The sequence below is a fragment of the Spea bombifrons genome, chromosome 3, assembly GCF_027358695.1.
Source record: "Spea bombifrons isolate aSpeBom1 chromosome 3, aSpeBom1.2.pri, whole genome shotgun sequence".
NCBI classification, from domain to species: Eukaryota; Metazoa; Chordata; class Amphibia; order Anura; family Pelobatidae; genus Spea; species Spea bombifrons.
The window spans coordinates 70,927,183-70,942,380 of NC_071089.1; the positions used below are offsets into that span (position 1 = coordinate 70,927,183).

A 15,198-nucleotide genomic window follows, 5' to 3' on the forward strand; every position below is an offset into this window, starting at 1 on the left:
GCATAAAAGGTTATAGTGAGCTATTCAGCAGAAACATTTAATTTGGTGAATTGTTATGGTCATGAGAGCATGTTGAATTGCTCTTTAAAAATAACCATAGGTGATTCTATCATACAAGAAACCTAAAGAACCCATATAATCAGTGGGCAACAGTTCCAGCACTTGAATGAGAGAAAAGAAATCAATATATGTTGGCAACGAAACAGGACAGCACATGAATTTAAGTGGAGGAAGCATGAAAAAACGAATTATCTTTGAACATACATTAATACAGGTAAAATATATTTTATGTTTTGTAAAATGAAGAGATCAGCAGTACATTGTATGTTGGGATTTTTTTTTATGGAGGACTTTGACCTGGTGCTGCTATAAAAATGTATTAAAAATTAAAAAAAAAAAATTCTTTCTATATGTAAACTCAATATGCAACTTTCACTTATTTGCCACAAAAATATTTGTTTCTAAGTTACCAAGAGCAGTTCACAATATACCATATCTAAATAACTATAAACGGAGCAATGTCCAGCACAGGCAGATACTTAGGCCTTCAGTTTGTGATCTATTGCAATTCACTCAGCCACAGAACCATCTTTTACTAGGTTTGCGCCTCTGCTTTATATACTGCTAATGCAGTACAATTATATTCCTGTGAAAGTGAAAACCAGGGTGTTCCATCATACCATGTGTAGATACTGTGCTTTATTCAATGTTCATTTAGTTCTCCTGTATGTCAGGCGCAGATATAAGTTTCCCTGAGGTAATAAACATCTCCAAATTAGCTGACACAACAGATGTAAATGTACGTTTGTAAAAAAACAAATCACAAACATTTTGTAAAAATGGTACCGTCAATGGCTAATCGAGAGGACAGTAAACAAAAATGACCTACTGTCAGTACGTACTGTTACAGACCCAGTATATTTCAAGTCCACTATTATGAACTAAATAACATGATAAACAAACATGAAAGAAAAAAAAGAAACATACTACAAAATAAGTTATAATGAAATTTATTAAGTGTCTAGATATATGTTTTCAAAAAAAACTTTACGGAATGAAGAACTCCTCAACTTGACAAAATCAAGTTTTCTTTTGCAGGTATTATAACGTTTGTGTAGTCCTGACTGTGGTATTTGTTGCTGTAGGAGAGTTATCCAATAAGTTTTATTATGAGTCACTTGCAGGTTCACACAGTCTTCATGTGCTTTTAAGTTCTGCAAAAAATATAAAAAGAGAAGCAGTAAATTACTACATTCAAGTAAAAAGTTTCACCATTATTTTTCTATTAGATGAATAGGGTTATTTTAGCTGTATCAGTCTTTCAACTTAGGTGCAATTTTATCTATAAGGAAGAAAGGACATTTCAACTTTAAAGTTTGAAGAACAGGAAGTAAGAGAAGAGTAGCTTAATAACTATTATATATCGATATTAACTCTTTAATGGTGTCTAAGAGTACAAAATACACCATGAACCCTACTACATGAAACTCAGTTTTTGTATAAGTAAGACATATTACAAAATATACAATTAGGGATAGTATGCAGTGTATAAAAATTCACTACCAGGGCCATCTCATGCCAAATCATGTCAGATGGCCCTGGTGTAGTTTCCTACATCCCAATAACCCATCACACGTGTATCCTCACAGCCAGGTTCTAAGGTTGATCCACCTACTGCAAGTGGGCGAACTTACTCAAGAACTGCTCAGAAGAAGCACGGCAGAGGAAAAGGGCCTAACTTATTATAATTGTAAGATTTCCTCAGAGTTGTATTTGACATTATATTTCATTCTCAGATACGGACAAGTGTTAAGCTATTTCATTGAATGTGAGGTTTGCTCCATGATTTTTTATTCCTGCTCCCAAAGCCATCCCAAAATGAAACTTATACCAACAAGAAAATGTATTTAACTGTATATGATTTTCCCCAAATAGGATATTAACATTTGAAAGTCACATCATATGATCTTGAAATTATATATATATGTAAAACTATTTTTAATGAAAACAATGCTTCCTTAGCTTCAGCACAAGCCCAATATAAAGGTTATACATTATGTTGGTAACCAAGGATGGAAAAATGGGTTGCAAATCAATTCCAGCCCTTGAGTGAAAGAAAATAAATCAATATATTTTGGCAACACAACAGGAGGAAGACAGAACATGAATTTAAGTGGAGGAAGCATGAAAAAAGAAATAAAAACACATTGTACGGTAGCGACAAGACTTGTGTTCTTTTTGCTCTAAGTGTCAATGAATACACATTACCACAGGTAAAATGTATTGCCTATGTTTTGTAAAAGAAAAGAATAAGCATTCCAGCTTCTATTTTGTGGACAGTATGTCTGAGGCATACACATGGAAGAAGAATGCATCACAGTTCAGTACATTGTATGTTGGAATTACTGTATATAGTTGGATATCTAATAAGGAATGGGTCTTTGACATGGTGTTGCTATAAAAAGTACTAAAAAAAAGAGAAGCATTTTACGGATTAAATATATTTTAAACACGTAATTTATATTTTTAGTTTCTTTGTACTTTTTTCTGAGAGTTGTTTGTGGCAGAATATAAAACCCTTTATCCTTCAGACATGCACGGTCCCTTTAAACAAGCACAATATTTAAGGTTCTACATTGCATATGTAAGTTACTTCATGTCCTCTTTCATGAAGGGGGCAATAAATAATGCTGCACAAAACAATAAAATCAGAATAACGCACCAGTGTACATATTATGTGCGTACACAAAATAGAAGCACAATCTAAGTAACAAATATCTTCCATTCTTGAGCGGTGCTGCCCACAGAAATTACCGAGCGGACAGATTAAATTCTTCTTCAGGCAGGTAAGGGCGTCCAACCCAAACTTAATTGAAATGAACCCGTCTGGTCAATAATTTTTATGAGCGGCGCTATCCACAAAGATGATAGAGCAGGCAAAACTAGTAACCACAAGCAAGTTAAGCTTGCAAGCTGGAGACAAAGTTGGCACTGGGAAGCAGTTTGGGGACAAAGGGGGCACTGCTAATAAGCTGCTTGGGAACAAATATGGCATCATCATGACCTGTGACTATGGCCAGTATTTATTTTGTTTAAGAAAAGGTGACAACCCTAATGGCTTACATGACAATCCAGCTGCTGTAGACTACAGTTCCCATTATGTTTAGCAACCATTACAAATAAAAGACTGGATGTGTTGATATGTACACTGGCACTGTCTTGTATGTATGGTGCAAATGGTATCTGCCAATTCAAACGATTTGATTGTCTGTGTTCATTCTTGTATAATTAACATTTAAAATTTTTTTCAGGAATTTTGTTAAAAATTATCTTAAAATAATAAAAATAATAAAAACTCAGTATCCACACTCAATATAAAGAAAGGTGTGGCCTGGGCATGAAGGGGTGGGGAAAATTAAGTAGGGGGTGTATGTTTAGTCAGACCTAGGGAAGCACAAAAACTAAATACACCACTTTATAGGACATCAGAAACAGCAGTGGACTTTTAATAGCAAGCAATGAAACAATCTTCTTCCGCCAATAAAAAAATAGTATTAAAATACTTACTTAGAAAACCATCCCCCAATCAGTAGTTTATCATTTTTCGTAGTGCGTCAAAGCATTTCCACTTGTCAGGAATATAGAAAGGTTCGAAAATGTGAGGGAATGGGGTGTCATAGCCACAGACTCTGGCTATTGGAGCTTCAAGATTCAAGAAGCACTCTTCCTGCAGGTAAAACAGAGTAAGACTCAGCATTAGGACTGACAAATACTTAATTGGTTCCATGGTAACTACACAAATACCATTGATAAGAATATTCATCATCAAAAGGATGCACAGCTGGAAAGCCATTATCGCAACATTAAATTAGAAGCTTTATAAACAAACAAAACCTCTTGCAAGATAAAAATCCACTGCAATTCAAACAAATACATTTTCTGCTGTTGCAACTGCTGAATTTCTGGCTTAATTTCATTTTTTTCCGTATTTTAGGAAACTTTATTCAAGGTATACAGAATGACATGAGGCTGTGTTTAAAGTTTTTCTGAAACTTTAGTCGTCAATGTATCATGAATTTCATAGTATGTATATTTCGACTACCTCTCAATCTACTTATCTTTGACCCCATTATGACCTTGTGCCATAACATGTATCTTCCCCTGAAATATTCGTCCTCTTTTATACTTGTGAAGATCCTATAGTAATTCCTGATGAAGGGCTACGATTTAGGATTTTGACACCAAAAAGTAGCTGATTCAATTTAATTCAATAATTAGCCACTATTTTCCTGTTAACATAATGTTTATGTGTCTGGTTAACATAAAGCTAACTAAAGTAAACTTATTAATTTTACTATACAGCTGCACACATGCAAACATATAGCATTGCTCACATTTTTTAAACATGCACGTTTCCTTTGCTTTACATAAAAATGACTACGCAATTATTTTTACTTAATATGTGTACCACAGGATGTTACAGGAAAGTCTGCGTTTTGTAATGGCTTAATAGCCTAAATAAAATAAGAAGCTTGGATGTGCTTTATTATGAACACTGCAGAAAACATCAGATGTTTCTATGAAATAAACGGGCTGAAAGATAATAAGCCATTGTATCATTAAAGTATTTTTATATTTATAACATAATTGGAAAAGTCTAGGCACAAGAATGAATCAATAAAACAGATGATGGATGAATGGAGACATTCCCTGTTTAATGGACCAACGTATTTGTCTTTCACATTTTTGCTATGCTAGAGGCCCCTCACTACCATGCATACACATCCACATGCAAAATGCCCGCAGCAACATGGGGAATGTCTAAATATTTTTTTCCTTTTGTGTAACACTGTTCGTTGTTAAATACCACATCGGAACTGATCTAATTAAAATAGAAAAAAAATAAAAACCCACTGCTTAACAGTCCTTATTAATTTCTTCAATCTGAGAAAATAGTCATTTTTGTTCATATTTCTTATTTTACCCACTCCTATATAGGCAGAATAGGAAAGAATGCTCGGATTTCACAAGTTCCCTACTAGTTATCAGACCAGCTTTTTTACAATACCATATCTACATGTTGTACTAAGCATTAATCACGATTTCTGACATACTTGCTAGAATATGCAAAAGCTAGAATTGGTTTCATTATCCATGATTTCATATGTTGCAAAAAAAAAAAAAGGAGTTGCCATCATATGATTTCCATATATTTTCAAACGTGTTAACAAACAAGTCATCTACTGAAATATTTTTGGACACTTAAGAAAAACACACTAGAAAGGAAAACGTCTAAATATTGAATCTGAGCCCAAGATCTTTAACCAAACGGTTTACATAAGTGTCATTCGATCAGCTGTTTATACTAAACATTTTGAATAACTAATCCTGTTCACATATGCCGAAAAAAATCATAGCTTGTATTCTGGACAAGAGTCAGATAGTAGGACTGAATCTGAACAAACTATGCGAGGAAGGAATTACATGAAAGTAGCTTAGAAAATGAAAATTGCTTTTAACTGTTTAATGTTAAAGCTCATTCTCAAATATGCCTCTTTAATGGTTATGGGCACGATTCCAAGTTGTAATGGAAATGGAGCAAGAAATGCACAGAAGGAACATACCAAAACTTAGCAAGTATGCGGAACTGACTGATGTGCATCAAATGTCTAACAAAATAAAACATTAAAATATAAAACCATTTAGAAATCAGAGTGAACAAAATTAAAAAAAAAATAATGCAGCAAGCAGGTATTAAATATTTGCTTTGTCAGCGATGTCCTTATGATTTTAGGGGATCCTCTGACCTTAGAAAGGGGCAAGTAGGCCTTTCTCTTCTCATGTCCATGGCCTCAGTAAGTTTGAGAGTAGTGGATCTAACAACATATGCCAGTCAGGACTGGAACAAAGTTGTGCTTCAGGATGTTGGGCAGGACCCTGCCTAAAGACAACCCTGTGCTTTGCCTATCATTTTGTTTAATTATTTGGACTTTAGAACTAAAAAATAAAGATTCCCTGTTTAAATAAGTTAGTATAAATCACAAGGAAGAAAGTTGCAGTTACTACTTCCCTTCCTGCAGTAACACTGACCATTGCCCCCCTTCTGCTTCCTAGTCCCTCCCTGCAGTCACACTGATGATTGGCCCCACCCCCTTTCCTTATAGCATCCACACTGCTCAGCAACTCATCTAACAGTAAGTATAAAATTTATATTTGGGCTGCTGAAAGTTAGGGGAGTTAGGGTTTAATTTAGGGGCAGTTATGGTTGATGGGGTCTTTAGGGTTAATTTAGGGGTAGTTATGGTTAATGTGGTCTTACGGGTTAATTTAGGGGCAGTTATGGTTGATGGGGTCTTTAGGGTTAATTTAGAGGCAGTTATGGTTGATGGGGTCTTTAGGGTTAATTTAGGGGCAGTTAATGGGTGGGAGTGATGAGGATGATGAGGATGATGAGTATGAGTTTTATGATGAATAAAACTTGAGTTAATAACTTTATGTAATACGTTTTTTTTCAAATTTCGGGCCCCAAAATTAAGCGTCTTATACATGGGGAAATACAGTACAATACAGTTATTTGATATTCAATAAGTACTGTATTAAAAGGAAGACTGTTGCCCTAAAAATAAATGCTCAAATTACCTGATACAAATAATTAATTATATAAAAACAGAGAAATTGCTCTTTTAACCCCTTCCGTACCGGGACGTACCTGGTACTTCCTGGTTAACAGTCACCGGTAGACCGGGACGTACCAGGTACGTCTCCTCCAAAAAACGCCCCCACATCACCACAATCGCGGTGATCGTGGAGGCGCTGCTGCTGCCGTCTGCCCAGGACTCCTGGGCAGACAGCACAGCCTGTCTAAACCCGCCCCCAAGCCTACGATCACTCCCACGGAGTGATTTTGTAGGCAGAAACAGCGATTGCAGAAAAATCTGCAATCGCGGTTTCAGCTGCCACAGGCAGCTTCAGGGAAGGGGGGGGGTGTTGAATGGGTCCCCACACAAGTGTGGGGACCTGATCCAACACCCCCCTGCTGCCTGATCGCTCCATGAGAGCGTCAGTGCAGCGTTAACCCCTTCAATGCCGCGATCGCGGCATTCAATGCCGCGATCGCGGCATTGAAGGGGTTAATTGCCGTTTTGTAGGGGGCTCTGCTACTGGTGGTCTGCCTGGAAGCCCAGGCAGACCAGCAACAGCAAAAATGACCCCCCAGAAGTCCTCTGATCAGTCCTGTAGGACTGATCAGAGAGACTCCTCCCCTACAATCTCCAGTCTATTGGAGATTGTGTCCCAGCTGCCAGAGGCAGCTTCAGGGACAGGGAGACAGGGTTCTTTGGTCTCCACATGAGTGTGGAGACCAGCCCCCCCACCCCCTCCCTTGCTCAGTTAACCCCTACCCCCCCTCTTCCTCAATTAACCCCTTCAATGCTGCGATTGTGTATGACCCCCCCATCGCAGCATTGCAGGGGTTAATATTAGTCCCCACAAGCTTGTGGGGACTAAATATCAGTCAATGCTGTGCTTCAATGGAGCATCAGCATTGAAAGAGTTAAAAAAAAAAAAATTATAATAAAGAAAAATAAAAAAAAATAAAAAATATATAAATAAATAAATAATTAATAAAATAATAATAATTAAAAAAAATAACAGCACTGACCTGAAAGTCCAGGGTGCTTCCAGGTCAAATGCTGGGCTGGGCTGATCAGATCGCTCCTGGCCAAAAGGAGTGATCGGATCATTATGGCAGCCCATGGATGACCCTGCTCTACAAAGAGAGAGGGGTCATCTAGGTTAATTATGAAAAAACACAAATTATTAATAAATAAAAAAATCATAATTATTACCTGATCACTTGTCGGTGACATTTTAAGTCGCTGATTATTGATCGGTCTCCCTGATTGATGTCAGCTGCCTAAACCTGTCACTTACAAGTAATCTGATAAAAAAAAATATTTAAAAAAATGTAAATGCACATGTTCCAGTTTTGCCCTCATAGCTTCCTCAAAAAATGCATGAACCATGCATGTGAGGCCTTGTTGGACTCATGGGATGTTGGTGAACAAAATGTGGTGTTTTCTTCCACTGTTGCACTTATGCTGTGCAAGAAATTCAGTGCAACATTGAAATGTATGCGTTAAAAATGCAATCAAATAATTTCCCTGTGAAGTTTGGCAGACATCAGTGAAGAAATGGCTGGCTGAAAACTGTCAAAACTACCCTAGTTGAACACCTTGACTTGTCTACTGTTCATAAATATATACTTTTATGGGGTAATTTACAGTGGGGGGCTTCCAAAATGTCCCAAATGGGATATGGGCTCAGCAAACCAATTTCTGAAAATTCCAAATTTGAAAAGGAAAATGCGCATGTTCCAGTTTTGCCCTCATAGCTTCCTCAAAAAATGCATGAACCATGCATGTGAGGCCTTGTTGGAACCGGGGGATGTTGGTGAACGCAATTTGGTGTTTTGTTCTGCAGTTGCACATATTCTATACAAAATATAATATAAAATCTAAAGCAACATTGCAACAAATGCAAAAAAAACCAAAAAAATATAAAAATACCTCAAAATTTGGCAGCAATTGGCGATAAAATCCCTATTTGAAAAGTGTCAAAATGACCCTAGTTGTACACCTTGACTTATCTACTGTTCATAAACATATAATTTTGGGGGGATAATCAGTATCTGTGACAACTATTGCAGTTATTAGACTACCATGCCAAATTTGAAAAAAATTACATTTCAAAAACGTAATGCATGCCTTGCAATATTTGCCCTATACTGGTCAAAATAGATAAAAATCCTGGCCATGTTGGGTGGTTTCCAAATCAGGACAACTTAATGAATATATTTGGGATAATTTTTTCCCATTGGTTCAATGTGTGTACAATTTGTATGTATACAAAACTGTAAAAAAATGCTTTTTTTTCATTTTTTCCCCACTTTTTCCAGTTTATTTCAAACACAACAATGTACTACCCAGCTTAATATGGTTTCAAATGAAAGCCCTACTTGTGCTGAAAAAAACAATATATGATTTGTGTGGGTGCACCAATTGATAAGAGAGAAATTACAGTTGAAGAAAGACATGGCAAAAACACAAAAACGGCTCTGGTCCTTTAGCGACACGTTAGTATCAAAATCCCGGTCCTGAAGGGGTTAAAGACATACAGGCTTACATTATTTTTTTTAAAAAAAATTATAACTGAAATGTGTTACATATACGTCCAGTCACGTTTAACTTAATACACAAGAGATTGTTGGAAACAAACAACAATAGTATGGTTACTTAAGCATATATTTTAGTATTTCATAAAAACTTGCTGCAAGTATAATACATTTTGTTTTTTGGGTAATCGTCATAGCCCAAACAAGAATTCCGCACCTGAAAAAACAAAACGGTTCTGCTGTTCCCAAATGGACATTTTCTTCTTTTAACTTGATACAAGAGAATATTCTTTACCATCTCTGAAGGACATTAACAGCTCTTGTAATTCGTAATGTGTCTATGCTTAAGGTGGTGACAAGCCGATTCTTTTGGTTGCTAACACAAATACAGCAGTTTAATGTTGCATAGAAAAGTGAACTATAAGAATACAATAAATCTATTCAACTACAGTTAAAGAATGAATACATATTAAAAGCTTAACTTCACTACAATAAAATAGCAGCAATAGCACTGTGTGAAATACCTTTTACCCCTATACAAAAGCTAATAAGAAATAAAAAAAATTGCTTTATCGCAATCTAAGTCGGATAGTCATACTGACACATCTGGTAGAAATGAGGCACCAGACTGGCCATATTTTAGGATTATAAATTAAAATAAAAATGGGCTAATAAACCAAATAAGGTTCCAGATGACTGTTTTTTCCCAAGCAGAGCCAAAGATGAAAGAGTTTCTCAGTCATGCTATACAGGCTTCAATACAACTTTTACTTCCATTTATTTGATGTATAAAAATCCATTGTATTATGTGAATTGTGTTTTCCTTTCTATGTTATCTTATGGTTGGTTAAGTGCAGACTGGGACCATGTTCTCAAATGTTAAACTAAATTAGAATGGCACACAACACCCTGAAGCCATTTGCTTGCCCAGGGTTTAAGACTCAAAGAAATGTGTAAGAGGTTATGTTCTCAAGATATATTTCAGTTTGAAGATTGTTCCTGGTGCCTCAAAGTAAGACGTGGCCAGAGTAAAATATACTTAAAGGAAAACCCAGTGGCACTTCACTCTCCATATGATTCCAGGAACTCATATACAGCAAGCAAAGAGTCAAATCATATTAATCAAATTAAACATTCCAGGTAGACTGCCTATACATGGTGAAATCTCATTACCATCCTGAAAGAAAGGGCACACGTGCAGTTTACATACTTTTTTCTTCAGGTATGTTGCACTCTAAAACAATTATTTCAAATAATCAAGTGCTCTTGATATATTTTTTGGCCAGGTAAAAGCCTGTTCCTAAGTAATAGGAATGCAAGTGCGCAACCTCAAACTTAGCCGAAAACCTTGAGCTCCATTGAACACATAGGCCCTGAGATTTATCGCACTCTGTCTGTCCGTAGGAGTGTGTACTGAAGACAGTTAACTAAACCAAATGCTAGTACATAGTGTAGAAATCAGCATCACAAAAATCTACTTATTTAAAAAAAATTACATAGTACTATTGTGTATTGTAACTTACTGCCGACTATATATATACATGCATAAACACACATACATTCATACACACACCAGCACTATATGCACAGTGTTAGTATTGTGTGATGAGCATTAGAAGTAAGGAAATAGTTGGTTTGCAGAGGGTGCAGGTGAAGGTAATAAAGCCCCTCAAGCCAGCACTCCTCCAGGGCAAATCCGCAGATTACCCAGTAGTCTTTTCATTCGCTTGCCATGGTTTCTCATAAGTTTCTGTAAAGAGGTCACAATGCACACAGGAGAACAATTATAACCACTAAATAGAAAGATACACCAAACACAGTGAATGAAATGTAGCAAAAAAATATATCTGCAAAGATATGGAATATAATTTTTTAGGAGTTCAACGTGCCTGATTTTAAATTGGCACTTAAGATCACTGTTGATATAACACAAACTTATAAAGATGTATGAGCCGCAAAGAATATTTTAATAGAAACCATTTTCTTCCTCCATTTCGCTCTTGAAAGCATTTTGATTAATAAGCATAGTTTTGATGATTGGATTATGTATGCTTTGACCATGCTTCAGAGAAAGCATACAAAATATTCAACAAAGTCTCATCCAACTTTGCTTCTTAAATCCCTGCCAGTAATGTGCAATATAGTTAGCAACAGTTTTAATCTGACAGTCTTCAGATAATTCAAAACAGTCATGTACGCTGGAATTAAGGTCAAATCTTGGATAGCAGGTGCTGTGGCAAAACAGGCACTTAAGGCCTGAAGTTGCGCCAGAAGATGACCACATCTGAGAATTCTCAGAGTTTGACCCGGAGTCTCCAGTTCAGTTTCCTCTTTCATTGGGCATGGGTTGTGGTGTTTGACCATGCCTAGCCCCTCCTACTCCACACCCACCTATCATCTAGCCCCACCCCTCATGCAGCTGGCCCAACTATCTCACAAAACCACTCCTACCAAAAGAGGGGAAGCTTTGGGTAGAAAGTTTCCAGGTATGAGGGGAAATAGTCAAAACTTTATATTTTGTCTTAACAATACACTCTATTAACAAATATATCTGGTGCTTTTTAGATCAAGAGGAAACTAAGTTTAATTTGTAATACAGACATTCTTTTTATTACATTTAGAAAATGTGACTTGTTTATACCCAATAAAAATATGGACCATGTGTTCCAGAATTTTGGCTGTTCAACATTAAATTACAGGATTAACATTTTTTTGGTATTAATTCTCAAGTTTATTCATTCTCAGTGAAGAATATCCTGTTAATACAGATTTTTTTTGGTCAAAACTTGATCTATTAAAAAAGTGAAGCTAAAAATATAGCATAGGATCTTAGAATGAGTCACTAGCTCGGTTTCATTTTACTCCCTTATTGCTGCTACGAGGAGTTTTGTGTACATTTTATAGCACAGTGGGATCCGGAGCAGCAGAGCTTTAAAGGCTGAGAAGAACAATCAAAGGCAGATAGAGAGGCCTTGGCGCAACGGGTAGGTCCTTTATATTGTAAAGGTTTGTTAAGTGATTGCTACCATTAGTTCGTATACAAGCAGTAAACTTAGCGTTAGTAAGCCAACAAGATCCTTTTCATTTTAATCATATGTAGCTATGGTACACATACATGTACGTGCAACCCCAGGCATGGAAACGGGTGCAGACTGTACCCACAGTCGTTCACCCGCAGAATGATGACAGGCGTTCAAGTCAGCTCCAATATGAACACTGCAGGCTGCGTACCATATAAGCAACAGGGGAGCTGCTGATTAGTTACCCTTAATATTTACAAGCACATCTTGTATTTAGTTTGGAGTGCATAAACTATTTATATCTTATAGTATATGTATAAATATTTTAATACTTTAATATACATTTATATCAAATTTCAGAAATTTCACAAAACTGGATTAGGATTCTGCGAAGGATTACACTGAAAATATTTGTGTTTATGCAAGTCAAAGTTATTATGTTATGCACTAGTTATGTTCTGTTTGCCCAATATACGGCGCTGCAGAATAGGAAGACGCTATATAAGTCAACAATAAAGAATGGGTTTTTCTGTTATATTTGTTGTACATTTGTTATGCCGCCCACAAAGTTGCATAATTTGCATTTGTTTGGAGTTTGCAACTGTAACTAAAAAGTATTAATATACAAAAAACAAGCACACACCGTAAGTTTGGTGTGTTTCTTATGCATACAAGTAGTTTAAAATAGGCTTTATAGCTAGGATTTATTAATAAACAAATTGTGCTACCTTTATAATACTGAAATATTTATGGATGGAGAGAAAATTATTGGAATATTAATTGTGATCAGGAAATATGAAAGCAGTATATGCATGAAAGAAGAACAAAAAAGGTATGCCAAATAGAAAAATTGCACAGCATATTCTTCATAAATTTTAAAACAAAAAACTACTTTAAAAAATACTTTAGGGAAAATAGCATGTCCTATTGTTACCATCATCCAGCTTGAGGATAAGCCGAGCTAAATGCACATAACTACATACAATACACTTAAATCCACATAACTACATATATATATATATATATATATATATATATATATATATAAAATTAACCCTCTCTAAATCACAGGAATATTAAGGAAAAAGTGAATTCCAAAAATTCTATAACAACTAGAAATCCATTTTCTACAACTCTTTCTGTAGCTCTGCAGGTTCTTAAGGTCATCTTACAGGCTTGCAGGTCAGCAGATCATGTGCCTGGTGGGTTCCAGGATTCACGGGGATATCATTAAATGAAACAACACAGCATTGAAATACCATAAAATACTGCATTTATAATAAAACCATGAAGCAAGGTGGACTTTTGAATAATATGTGCTTTAGGTAGCCGTTTGTTAGTTTGAGATGACAGAATGTTAAATTATGTTAAATCAGTTTTATTTTGAGAATGTAAAAATAAAATAATTACATTTAACGGTCTATAGGATAAGAACAAAGCCAACAAAGCCAGAACAGTGTGTGTGTTTGTAAGTGTATAATATATATATATATATATATATATATATATATATATATATATATATATATATATATATATACACACAAATTTCAGATAGTTGATATATGCAACTAAATTCAGTGTGTAGAGTTAAGGGTTAAAAAAAATAAGCAAAAGTTAAACAAATGTATAATATAAAAACAACATAAGTTACACAACGTTCTTGGGCAAACTAATCATATATGGTTTATGTTTCTTGAGCTAATATTATTTCCCCTGAGGACTTGTGTTCATATTAGTGGATATATTTCTATCTTTCATGGAAGTAAAAGCCAGACATGCTAACATGTATGCGCGTGTGTTTTTTTTGTTTTTATTAAAAGGTCAATGTGATTTCTGTCATTTTGTGTACTGGATAACCTTAGCAAGCATAGTGAACAATGTGTCCCTTGGTATTAATAGCACACACTAACACCGAGCAGATATAAAATGTGCCACCTACGTTTCGGTACGTTAAACCCGATCCGAAGATTTAACTCTCTAGAATAACAGTATATTAATTCATCCAGCAAAATCTTATTTCTGTTAGGACTATACATTTTATTAAGTAATCACGGGATACTGTTTTATTTTTGCCAAATATTGGAGAAAAAAAACTACTTTCTACTATTTAACATTGACCGTAATAATAAGCTCAGGTACATCCCGCTCAGTTACAAAGTTTTTGTATTGTGTGTAGTTAAAATGTAATTGAAAAGCATGTAATCTGAAATTAAGATAGTATGGCTGCTACTTTTCCTGCATGTCCTCTACATTTGTTCCACAAGTTTGCAGAGTTGTGAAATAGATGATTTTAAAGAGCTAATCTTCATTCAATTCACGCGAGCAGTCTATTCATGAATATGCATTGTGAAAGGGAAAAGCATTATAGCTTTGTACCGTCACTGACGTACGTTCAATTTAAAACGACTACATTAGATGTGGATAAATTAGAACTCATTTAAAAAAATAAAAAAAAAACAGGGAAAAAGTGTGTATGTTTCATATTCCTATAAATACATTTTCTAAAGTGCTTTGTTCCAGTGAATGACTATTTTTTAGGGTCACACTAATTATTTAGTATACACAAAACGACTTTCGAGAAATTAAGTTTACTAATATTAAAGCTAAAATTCACGACGATGTTATGATGGATTAAAAGACATCTGTTTTCCATTACACACAAGATTCACATATTCAAACGGCAAACTAATTAAGTGCTCCGAGTTCACGCTCTAGCAACTCAAATCGGAAACCCCTGGATAACGGCAATGAGTGGAGAAATCAGGTGCACTTCCAGCTGTCTCTGTTTAGGTCTCCAAAGATGCAGCATACAGCGGATACCCAAAGAGGCTGATTAGGACTGATTCATTCTTAAGACTCTAGTATATCAGTTATTCAAAACACAAATCTGAATTGTTACCCTCAGCTGATTGTTATTGTTACCCTAGTATGATTGATGTTCTATTCAAACGCTACACCTTTGTATATATATTAGATATTATTAGATATATAATAAATAGACTA

At 35.4% G+C, this 15,198-nt stretch overlaps 1 protein-coding gene across 1 annotated transcript in view; it reads right to left on the bottom strand.

Annotated features, from left to right (window-relative positions):
* Positions 1-1,193: 1,193 nt before the first annotated feature.
* BCKDHB (branched chain keto acid dehydrogenase E1 subunit beta) overlaps positions 1,194-15,198 on the bottom strand; it is an 86,120-nt gene continuing 72,115 nt past the window's right edge. Inside the window, exons 10-11 of the mRNA XM_053458758.1 lie at positions 3,568-3,727; positions 1,194-1,214 (exon numbers count right to left, since the gene is read on the bottom strand). Coding sequence (XP_053314733.1) covers positions 3,587-3,727 — 141 coding nt within the window. The 3' untranslated portion in view covers positions 1,194-1,214; positions 3,568-3,586. The remainder of the gene's footprint in view (positions 1,215-3,567; positions 3,728-15,198) is intronic.